The sequence below is a fragment of the Danio aesculapii genome, chromosome 4 (assembly GCF_903798145.1).
Source record: "Danio aesculapii chromosome 4, fDanAes4.1, whole genome shotgun sequence".
NCBI classification, from domain to species: Eukaryota; Metazoa; Chordata; class Actinopteri; order Cypriniformes; family Danionidae; genus Danio; species Danio aesculapii.
The window spans coordinates 46,286,121-46,299,133 of NC_079438.1; the positions used below are offsets into that span (position 1 = coordinate 46,286,121).

General features: G+C 33.7%; 1 protein-coding gene across 10 annotated transcripts in view; it reads left to right on the top strand.

Annotated features, from left to right (window-relative positions):
* grip1 (glutamate receptor interacting protein 1) overlaps positions 1–13,013 on the top strand; it is a 351,292-nt gene that overhangs the window by 314,386 nt on the left and 23,893 nt on the right. For all 10 annotated transcript variants that reach the window (XM_056455827.1, XM_056455822.1, XM_056455825.1 and 7 more), the window contains 2 exons: positions 3,674–3,743; positions 8,851–8,996. In XM_056455827.1, coding sequence (XP_056311802.1) covers positions 3,674–3,743; positions 8,851–8,996 — 216 coding nt within the window. The remainder of the gene's footprint in view (positions 1–3,673; positions 3,744–8,850; positions 8,997–13,013) is intronic.

The following is a 13,013-nucleotide window of genomic DNA, read 5'->3' on the forward strand; positions in this document are numbered from 1 at the left end:
TAGTCTGTACCTTCCAGATTGAATCTTTGACCTTTCTCCGTTGAGTCAGCCTGTAGTTAATGTTCTCTTTCAAAAGGCAAACCTTTCCAAAATTGCTTTGTAATTTTAAAGTGGAAATGAAGTAGCTTTAAATTGGCTTTCCTTCGGGTCACATTAGTTAAATAAAGAGGCAGGTAAAATGAGTTATACATCGGGGAGAGAAATGAATGGGGGAATGTGGCAAAAATGGTTAAAAAGAAAATGGAAAAAAATCCCCTTGCACAATTAAACCAAATTGTTACCTCTGTTCTGATGAAGAGTGTTCATTTGTTGCATTTCACTTTGCTACATGCAAGTTTACATTATTATATTGATTTGAAACTGCAGGGTATTGTTGCACATTCTGGACTGAATTCTCTCATTGTAAAATAAATAGTGCTAAATGTATGTGCTAAAACAATGTAAAATTCATTTTACAGCATCAGTGATTCATAATGTTATTGAGTTTTGCAAAACATGCACTAAATTATGTAATGAAACGACATGATTGTGTATTTTCTTCTGTATTTATATTTATAGATTTGAATAATCATTATGAAATATGTTTTTATACATTTTAAATATAAATATTTGATTTAAAAGGCAGCCCATATACACTAGGAAATCAGTATACACATGTATACGTTTTGGGATCAACTCTCCATTTTTACTAAAAAAAAATTGTATTAAAATCGATAATACCATTTTAAAGATACTAAAAATATACCCTGACTTTGAAAAATTTGGTGTAGAAACAATTTGTCACTCAGGCTTTGACTCAGTACATCATATTACACAGCAAACCTCCCAGGTAATCAAGCTGTTCTGTCAAATGGAGCTCGTCTTATTGCAGGGTTATTCTCTGGCCATAACAACCACAGAAAACCTCTGGGACCATCTGTCCGAAACATGCTCAGCATCTCAATGCATTGAGCCTATAGTACAGACAGACCTCCATAGGCCAGAACACAACTCTGGCAGACTGTGAATGATTGAGCTGCAACTCCATCTGAGAGGTATATTAGGTTAAAAAAAAAGTGAGCAGGATTAACTAAAGAATTAATTCTTCTCATTCGAAATGAAAAAGACACAACCTTCCAGGTTGTCTGTGACGCACAAAGCGAACATGAATCACAATGAGCTCTGACTGAGAGAAAAAAATGCTCTATTTTGTCATTCAAGAAGTTTGATATATAACACCTCCAGATGCTCCTCGTAAGCTCGAGACCATATGAATATGTCATTATGCACTTACATCTGTCCCCCTTGTGTACCACTATCCAACTAGAGCTGCTAAAAGGTCTATTTCACACTGACGTAATGGATCTCTTCCAGATCCTGGAAAGCTGACATTTTGGGGCATCGTGGTATTCCTGTTAAATTTACAAAAGGGATTGTATGTACTTATAATGAAAGTGAAATGTCTACTTTAGTGTTTCAAAAGCATTGTAAACAAGAAGCTGCTGCCTTTTATTGTTTTATGTTGAGTCAAATTAACTGTACAAGTCCTGTCAACTTAAATTGTATTGTACTTGAAACTTAAATAGCACCTTAAAATAGCATGATACAATTCTTTTGAATATTTAAAGTAACAGAAAAATCTTTATTTTTAAGCATAATATTTTTAGAGTAACTTGAAAATGAAAATAACTATAACATTAAAAGATATGGGTAAAATGTACTATTTTCATTTTGCATAAAAGATATCTATTTAAAGATTAAATGAAGTGTTATGAAATGGTGAGTATGTTTACATGGACACCAATGATTCGATTTTAATGCGATTAAGACAATACTCTGATTAAGAGTCTACCATGTAAACAGCGATTTTTTTATTAATTTAATCCGATTAAGATCATAATTGAACTAAACAAAAAATCAAATTAAGGCATGTGGAGTATGTCGATTTTAGTCGCGTTATTGAAGTGCAGTACAGACATGTAAACACCACAATCAAACTATTACTGTCGTGTAGGATTTTTAGGATAGTCTACACACACACGGCTGTTTGACACTATTCTCTGCACCTACAGAGTCAGTAAAGAACCACAGACACCTGCGTTGTGAAATACGGAGCTTTTTTCAGACTCAAATTCCAATAAAACAACACTCTTCAGCAGGTCCTTGCATCTAGCACACTCTCAGAAATAAAGGTACAGGAGCTGTCACTGGGGCAGTACCTTTTCAGAAGATACATATTTGTTCCTGAAGGGTCCATAATGGTACCTCAGAGGTACTTTTTTAGGTATATTTGGGCACTAAAATGCACCTTTGAGGTACCACTGTGGACTATTTGGGTACAAATATGTATCTTTTGAAAAGGTACTGCCCCAGTGACAGCTCCTGTACCTTTATTTCTGAGAGTGCATCTTGTTTGTGACAGGGGGCATGCATGAAATGTTCCCAAATGAAAGTGAAAGTGCAAAACTGCAGTTAAAGTCAACAAATCAAAAATGAAACACCCAACATTACACGAAACTCTGGAGGAAATATGGATAGCGCTGTGACACAATGACGTTAATCGGATTATGTGCTATAACAATGTTAAAAGGAATATTCAAAAAGCAACTCATGTAAACACCTTAATCATATTATTATCTTATTCAGATTAGGGCAAATAATTTGATTACTGATGTCCATGTAAACGTAGTCACAGAGAACCTACTTTCAAACCTGAACCTTTTAAAATATACACAATAATAAGTGATCATAAAACTCTATTTATTTTCAGTTATTAAAATGGGTCAAACCTAATGGTGTAAGCGATAGTGCCAATGCATACAACAGAAATGTTGGCTCTAAATAAATAAATAAGGAATCATAGGCATAAGCTCCTTATTAGCTGCGTAATAATAGTTATTAAGGTAGTGGTTTTGTTTAGGGTATTGAGTAGGGATGCAAAATAAGATCATGCAGCATATTTTGGTACACTGTAATCATTAAATAGTCCTTTTCATATGTCATCAAATAATATATGCTCTAAATATGTCTGACAAGATTTTCAAATATATAAGCCACCATTATACACAATAACACTTTGTGTTTTTCTTTAGAGTTAAAACTCACTCATACTTCACTGCTGGGAGAGCTTCATCCAAATCTATAGCTTATTTTCTGGTTTTAGTTTGGCCAGGATGCTCTGTTGTGGTTTTCAGAGTGTTTATAAATCTATAAGGCCTAGCAAACTATCCTAGACTGGTTTAAGATTGTTCTACAGAGTGTTTTCTTGGTTCAAAAATTGTCATAGTTATATACGCACTATTATTTACTCTAATACTACGGTCTACACGGCGCTGTTGAAAATGTGAATCTCTTTTGTCAGTCATTCAGATTGGCATCTTTTGCAGTGTCATCATGTCATTCTGCAGGCCGGAAAAATGTAAAATAGACAACAAAAACCATCACTTCCGACTAGACTGGAATGACAAGTGCTTGTTCAACCAACTAGTTCTCCAGCAACCATATAAAGAAGCAATGCAGGTTGACACAAAGCTCTTGCTGTGTCACCAGATTTACTCTCTCCAGTTTTAAAAACTCTTTTGTTAGCAAGCCGGAACCTTTAAAGTAGCTTACTTAAAAAAAAAACAACTTAGAATGACTCACAGTTGGATGAAGAATATTAAATAAATCTGATTGTTCTCTTGTCTCTCTGCAGCTCCTTCCAGTAGGAAGCCCGGAGATGCACTCATCATCTCTGACATAAAGAAAGGCAGCGTGGCACACAGGTACCGCCTCACGTCACTGTCTTACACCATATCTGCTTTTACGTTCTATAGAAAAATGCTAATCTTATGCAAAACAACTCAAATACAGCCTCCAGCGCATCGACTCCCACCAGCATCTCACGCTTTGATGCACTGTAAAAAGAGATTTTGTTTTATATCCGAGTTGCAGCATGTTTCATTCAGTATAGTATGCTTTCAAAACACAGTGACCATTATTAAAGCATGTCCTCCATCAGTCTGATCCAGCAGAACATTTATAGTAAATGAATCAAATGCATAAATAAATCAAATGCAAGACATTATTTTTTAGAGAATTTTGCAGTTGTTTTGAGTTTGAGTTGAGTTGACATCATATGGCTTTCTATTTGGATTTTTTCCCTCCTCATTCTAGGTTTATATCTCACAATTCGGCCCACTTGTAACCGAGTTTGCCACAATTTTAGGTTATTAGATTAAAATAATTATCTTACAATAGTTTTTTTCCAGAACTGCAAGTTTTCATCTCACAGTTATCACATACATCGCAATTCTATAAACAATGAAAAAATAAACTTTTTTTTTTTTAAAGTTTTGAGAACTCAGAAATGTGTGAGAGCTTTAAAACATGTAATTGTGAGAAATATAGTTTCAAATCTGAAGAATAAGATCCGACCTTCAAGATACAACTCAATTGGGAAATTAGGTTTTTGTCCCTGAATTCAATATTTTTTCTCCTCAAGCTGTGAAAAAAAGGCTTAAAATGTGAATTACTAAGATCTGAAAGAATTCAAATTGTGAAATAAAAGCAAATTACACTGTAAAAAATATCTGTAAAGTAGCAGTTTTTCTTGTTTTTTCATGTTTTTATTTTTTCCCATTTATTTATGCTTTTGAATCACAATGAGGCCTTGATAATTATATGGACAACCTTAAAAAGTGATTTTTATTAACATATTTAATAGTTTAAATTGATATATTCTCAGGGCTGGTGTATATCACAGTACAAAAACCTTGTATTAAGCCAGTACGTTTTCTGTTATTTTACAAATTTATTTCTCTGTATTTTATTTCTTTAACATTTCTATGATTTCAATCGACTAAAATATCAATAAAAGTCACTTTGTTTAACTGTAGAATTGAATTTTCAACATTAAAAGCAAAGATCAAGGTTCCTTTAAGCAATTCACAACTATTAATACGGAAAACACAAAATACAGACACTAAATAACCAGATATTTTTTACAGTATATGTATAATTATTAGCGCCCCTGATTTATTAGCCCCACTGTTTATTTTCCCCCCAATTTATTTAAAATATCAGAGAGAATATTTTAACACATTTCTAAACATAATAGTTTTAATATCTCATTTCTAATAACTGATTTATTTTATCTTTGCCATGATGACAGTAAATAATATTTGACTAGTTTTTTCAAGACACTTCTACACAGCTTAAAGTGACATTCAAAGGCTTAACTAGGTTAATTAGGCAGGTTATGGTAATTAGGTAATTTATTGTATAATGATGGTTTGTTCTGTAGACTATCGAAAACAAATAGCTACAGCTTAAAGGGGCTTAAAATTTAAAACAGCTTTTATTCTAGCTGAAATAAAACTAATAAGACTTTTTCCAGAAGAAAAAATATTATCAGACATGCTGTGAAAATTTCCTTGCTATGTTAAACATCATTTGGGAAATAATTAAAATAGAAAAAAAATTCAAAGTTGAGCTAATAATTCTGATTTCAACTGTATGTGTGTGTGTGTGTGTGTATGTATGTGTATATATATATATATATATATATATATATATATATATATATATATATATATATATATATATATGTATGTATGTATGTATATGTGTGTGTATATATATATATATATATATGTGTGTATATATATATGTATATATATATATGTGTATATATATATATATATATATATGTATATATATATATATATATATATATGTATATGTATGTAATTCAATGGTGAAAAAAGCTTCCGTAACCTATACCATTCAAAAATCTATGCTCAAGATGTTTATGTTTGAACCCTTATTCATCACGTATACATTGCATTGATCAAAAGTAAAACATTTCTAATGTTATATTTCAAAAAATGATTACAAATGCTGTCTTTATGCTGTCTCTTTTGATCTTTATTCATCAAATAATAGAAGTATTGTAGCTTTCATCAAAGTATTTACCTATTCACATGTTTCTGAAGAAAAGCAATATAGTCTGTAAAGAATAACATAAAACAATATTGTCCTTTTTACTTACAGTAATAATAATATTAAAAGAACCGAAGAGAAAAATGCACTGAATCATTACACAAGCAAATTGATTCCTCAGAACTTTGTAATCAATTTGTGAGACGAGAAGATTTATCAAGCAGCAGAACTACTTTCAGCATTAATAATACAAAATATTTCTGGAGCACAAAGCTTTCTGAAATATCATCACACTAAACACTTTAGTAATGATGTTGAAAGTTCAGCTTGGTGCCGATAAGCACTGCGTTTCTAAACTCTCATTCAAATCAGCACTTCCTTAAATAGCTTCGACTAAACCCAACTGGCTAATGTAATGACATCTGGGTACAGCATTGAGCATGACTATGAGCGTATGCTATCTGCATCGACCTGCAAAAGCATTCTCATGTACATAAATGTAAATTTTCTCCAGGTTTCAGATTGAGTGCGGCTGGGAGAAAGTGAATCCTGCCGTATTGACATAAATCTCAACGGTTGCCCTGAGGAAAGGTGTAGAGTGCTGCTTGACTGCATTATTGTTGATCGTGAGGTCTATCCGGGGCTGTTTGCAATAAAATCTAATCTTGCTGTACTCCTCTAAAAAATTTACTAACTTGGATTTCTGTTTTTAAAAATAACTTGAGGCTAAAGCACTGAATCTCAGCACTTATTTGTTAAAACGTATTATAAAACTAGTAATGGTGAAATATCATTAAAATAATATATTCATTTTTAATAGATGTTCAAATAGCATTTATTCCCGTGAGAGCAAAGCTGGATGTTTGACAGCAATTATTTTAAGATCCTTTAGAAAACATCCTAACATGCTAATTTGGTGCTTAAAAGCCTCTTTTTTATTATTATTATTAATGCTGAAAACAGTTGCAATGCTTGTTTTTGTGTAGACTATGACTCCATGAGGAAAAAAATTTAAACTTATATAAAGTCACAGTACAATTTTATTTTATTTTATTTTATTTTATTTTATTTTATTTTATTTTATTTTATTTTATTTTATTTTATTTTATTTTATTTTATTTTATTTCAAACCTACAGAGACGCGGAAGGGACGTGATGGTGGGGGGAAAAATGGGTGAAAAAAAAACCTGGGTGATAGGAAAATATATCTTTTAAGTTTTCGTGTTCCTTCGCAAAGATGTTTTGCATTATCTGGCAAAGATGTTTTGTGAGGGAACGTAAAACAACTTTGCGTTCCCTCGCAAAACTGTTGTTCCACAATCGATTCCAGTTTACTTCATACATGTCAACCCTCCTGTTTTTGCCTGTCCTGCACTTTAGCTTCTCTTTAAATGGCATGTACAGAAGCTGATCTGGCATCAGTTTGTCATCCGTCAGTCAGCGCTTATACATGCATTCGCTGATTCAGAGGTTCATTCATAGGAAGGGCAATGATCTGCATTCAAAATTAAAAATGTGGGAAAATCCTTAATGATAGATTGATAGCAGGATAAAACAGTAAAATACAGTGGAATCTCAGCAAAAACATTTTAATTGAAAATTACCAATTTATTATTATTTTTTTTTAATTTAACTTTATTTATTTTTTATTTTTTTTAATTTTTATGTTTTTTTGGCACCACAAACTTATGGATCCCCGGAAGGGAAGTGATGGTGGGGGAAAAAATGAGTAGAAGAAAAAAAAAAACTGGGTGATTGGAAAATATATATTTTTAAGTTTTTGTGTTCTCTTAAATGCAGACATTTTTATACAAATTTCAACATGCTTTCAAGATTAAAAATATGGGACAAATATGAGAAAATATTTAATGATAGGATGATAGCAGGATAGAATGGTAAAATACAGGAGAATTCTGGCAAAAACGAAAGGGTTGTCATGTATAAAGTGAACAGAAAGTGTTTGTCCAACAACAGTTTTGCGAGGGAACTCAAAACATCTTTGCGTTCCCTCGGAAAACATATTTGCGAGAGAACGCAAAAACTTAAAAATATATATATATATATATATCTTCCTATCACTCAGATTTTTTTCTCTCGCCCATTTTTTGTAGTTCCACCCATTTCTTTTACCCACTTTCCCACTTTACCGATTCTTTATGAATACAATTATGCATTTCTTTCAGAAGATACACTTTTCAAACTTTTGCACAGTGGTATACTTCAACTCAACTCAAATTAAATTTCTAACAAAGGCTAAAAAAAAAACAGGGGAAAAAAGTATAATTCTCCATGGTAATAGTTGGGGAAAGCTGTATACAAAGTAATTATCATCCTTTCAGCATACAAACTCTAATTTCCCATGCTTTTACATAATAGACCATATGTTTACCTGATAATTATGCGTGGAGCAGAGAAAGAACTGTGTTATGAGCAAGTATGTACGCGGTGGAGTGCTAAAATACATGTCTTTTTTCCTCTACGCTCATATTAGATGACCTTGGCTCATAATATCTTTCATATCTCTGCTCTCCTCCATTTCAGCTCTATTAAAAAGGCCTAAAATAAGTGAGCCATTTAATATGAAGAAGTGGTGGAATAATTGTGAATTCAGGCAGGATTACATCTTGGTGTCTAATCTGAATACGCAACGACACTCAATTACGACCGATACGATAAAAAGTCAGGAGGTTTTCTTTGCTCGGGATCTACCTCAGCCTGCTCTTTACCATACACTACGGTCAATACGCTGAATAATGGATGTGTTTTCCAGCAGAATGTGAGCTCGGACTACAACCAAATGAGTGTAAATGTCTGCGCGAGGGAGAAAATAACCTTTCCTTCAAAACATTGCGAGACGAAATGGAGATGTGCTGTGTTGGCTGAGGAAATGTTACTATAAAAAAATCAGCGCAAAAAGCTTGTAATGGTTTTCCATGTGCTTTCTTAAAGGACGGGCACGCTAGAGCTAGGGGATAAGCTTCTGGCAATCGACAATATCCGTCTGGACAACTGCTCCATGGAGGACGCGGTTCAGATCCTGCAGCAGTGTGAAGACCTGGTTAAACTCAAGATCCGCAAGGACGAGGACAACTCAGGTACCTCTGAGTCTCTGCAGATGCACAATCCACACAAAATGAACACTAAAAACACCCCCGTATGAGGGCAGATTAGACGTCTAATGTTTGTTTGGCAGGATCAAGATAAAGAATAAGCTATTAGGACCTGATTAATTAGCTTACTCTAAAGTAATCTGGTTTTATACTGATACGGCAAGGACGGGAAAAGGACATGATGCCAAACATGCCAATGTTTTAGCTATGAATACCTTACAGACAGAAATATTTTTCACCTCATATGAGCATATATATATAGGTGACATGGTGGCTCAGTGATTAGCACTTTCACCTCACAGCAAGAAGGTCGCTGGTTCGAGTCCCAGCTGTGCAGAGTTTGCATGTCCTATTCATGTTGGCGTGGGTTTCCTCTGGGTGCTTCGGTTTCCCCCACAGTCCAAAGACATGCGCTATAGGTGAATTGAATAAACTAAATTGGCCGTAGTGCATGTGTGTGAATGAGTATGTATGGATGTTTCCCAGTACTGGGTTGCAGCCGGAAGGGCATCCGCTTAGTAAAACATATGCTGGATAAGTTGGTGGTTTATTCCACTGTAGAGGCCCCTGACGAATAAAGGGACTAAGCTGAAGGAAAATAAATGAATAAATATATATATATTTTCATACCACTTGAAAATCCTCAGCTTCTCTGGATTTACTGGGTTTGTTAGGTATGTGTTTGAGTATAATGGTAATATTTGTTTTATTGTATAAAGGTCTGAAAAAATTTCAAACAAAAATAAATTAAGAGCATTTTAAAATAATAATTAATCACATTATGATTGATAATTAGGGTTTTTCCACCAAATATTGATTCCTTATGATAAAACATTGGTATTGTCCCAAAATGATTATAAAAGACTACAAACAAGGCACATTTTTATTGCATGCAAAAAATTGCATTAACATAAAAGTCTTTATTTTAAATTTAGTTTGAAAGTTTTATGCAAACAAAACTACAAAACAGAAATCTAGAGAAGCTGAAAAATTTCAAGTGATTTATTAAATATTATACTAAAATTAGATATTAAATATTTGCTTCAGTGTAATGTATTAATAAACTGAACAGATATTTTGAAGTCATTGAGGAAAATGAATCAGTCTTACTAACTGCAAGTTTAAATTAGAGATGACACAGAGAGATACTCAGTCTTTTTAGACTCGTAATTGCAAATCACGAGGCAAGGATGGATTGGGAAATTAGTTTAATGACATGCTTTTTAAAGAACGTAATGGAGAGTTAAAAGCTAATTTAAATCAATCTTTTTTGCACAACATTGCATCAAGACAACAGTTTTACTCGTAAATAAATAATTAATTTAGAAAGATAAGTGATGGTCAGATTTAAAAATAAAAGTTTTGTTTTACAGATACTCAGATCACATGGACACATTTGGGTCAGTCCTGTATTTGCAGACTTTGCAAACAAAGTAAATTAATCATAGCTTTTATTTGGCCAGGGGGGGAAAAAATCATAATTATGTTTGACTATTGAGTATATTGGCAAGCTTTAGTGCCCAGTTATACCGCTGGATGACTTTATAAGAAATTAAATTAGGATGTTCCTTCTTGCAATTTTTAGTATACAGAGATAGTTCAATCCAAATGTAAACATCCTAATATTATTAACTCAACATCCATTTTATGTTCTTAAAGAGGCCATATGTTGCACTTTAAGGTCCAAATTTTGTCAATTTGGTGAACTACAAGAGATTAACATGATTTAATGTTTTTAAAAAATTATTTTCAGCCATCAAATACAGACACATTGAGAAAAAAAAAGAGAAGTGAGAGCTTTCTGTTGTATTTATAGTCACATTTGATGGCATCATGTCCTGTATTTGGTTTGTTTAGGTGTCTTTGGTCTATTTTGCATTTATATTTATGAACCACACCATCATTCTGACATTACATGCCAAGGGGAAAATGTTACAAAGCATTATATGTCCTCTTTAAATAAAACTAGCCTCTAATATTTCTCCGAGTTAAGGGACCTTCTGGTAAACCTTTGATTTCTGAAGAGCTCCAACAACATACATATCTCTCCTTGCTGCAGCAACCTCACAATTCATCCTTAACGCCATTAGTGTTGTGCACACAGAAGAAAATTAGGTTTAATTGCTCCAATTTAATGCTCGTTTAGTTCAATTATCAGATTAGAAACCTTTTATCCTTTGCACCGTGGTCCTCCACAAGGGCGTTATACACATAAAACAAAGCAGACCTGTTGGAAAAACTCACCATATTTCATCCAGGATGTCCATTGTGTCACTAAAATGGCACCTCTTGTGTTTTAGTTGCTCGCCCAAAGCTGGAGGTTCATTTGGATCCTTCTCACTGAGAACATTCATTTTTTTTACAAGCTCTTTTTTTAGAGCTGTGACAACAAATCATCAGTCTGAGAGAGGCCGCGCTGACTGTGTGCTAAATAGGGGTAATTTCCTTCCCATCTCTCCATTAGTCCATCATCGGAAAAAACAAAAGGCGTAACGAGCCGACCTCGTGTTAACGAACATCCCTAGACCCCCAACACACAAACACTGCAGCGATCTGACAGATATCCTCACTTCATTAGTGTTTGGATGCGAGTGAAAGATGGATCTTAAAGTTTTCATCAATTTTTCTCGTTCTTTTTAGCGCATTTTGGTACAGAAAGGCACAGGTTGACCTCTTAATTGATGTTGAGCATCATAAATAAGCAGCACGAATATTTTATAAGATACTTTTAAGTGGATTTTGGTGTTGCGATAGTTGTATCTGTTTGCTGAGCGCATAGGAAATGAGTTCGCTCTTATAATTAATTTACATTATGATTCCTGTAGCTCAGCTGGTGGAGCAACTAGCATAAAAATCCCCCAGGACACACAAACTGATACGATATACAGCATGAATGCACATTTGAAAAAAAAAAAGAAAAGTCTGACATTTGAAATGCATTGTGAGCAAGGCTTTGGAGGTTTAGCTCCTCTTTGGATGATAACGTGTGTGATTTGTAGAGGTAGGTGCAGTATCCATTTCTGAAATGGATCACAGAGCCAATATCCCATTTTTTTTGATATTATGCATGTGAATATCTCCATTTTGCCACTCCCTGGTATTTTTCTCTTTTCTTATTTTTGGTTTATTTATTTTTTTCTGGATGCACCACTTCCATTATCTTGCATCATTCTTCTCTCAAATTGCCTTTACTTTCTTTCCCATTTCTCTTGCCTCTCTATTACTCTCTAGTTTATTATATGTTGTGAGCATAATTAGTTGTTTTTGCTCTCTTTTTCCTGGGTTTTATAGGGTTGTCAGTCAATTAGCAATTTTAATGAAACTGATTACATGATGTGATTTTTATAAAGTTGAAGTGAAAATATATAGCATAGTAAGTAAAATGATAATAATATATAATGTATAATTGTAAAATATATCATTTACAACAGTAAAACGTTTTATATTTTTTCCATTACTCAAAAGAATGAATACACTTCCTGACAAAATCATCGATCCGTTGTAAGAACAACAAATAATATCTTGACTTCTAGTTGATCATTTGGAAAAGTGGCAGAAGGTAGATTTTCCCGATGAATTATCTGTTGAACTGCATCCCAATCATCACAAATACTGAAGAAGACCTATTGGAACCCACATGGACCCAAGATTCTCATAGAAATCATTCAAGTTTGGTGAAGGAAAAATCATAGTTTGGGGTCACATTCAGTATGGGGGCATGCGAGAGATCTGCAGAGTGGATGGCAACATCAACAGCCTGAGTTGTGAAGACATTTGTGCTGCCCATTACATTACAAACCAAAGGAGAGGGCAAATTCCTCAGCAGGATAGCGCTCCTTCTTAAAGATCAGTCTCCACATTAAAGTTCCTGAAGGCAAAAAAGGTCAAGGTGTTCCAGCATTGGCCAGCCCAGTCACCAGATATGAACATTATCGAGCATGTCTGGGGTAAGATGGAGGAGGCATTGAAGATGAATGCAAGTAATCTTGAACTCTAGGAGTC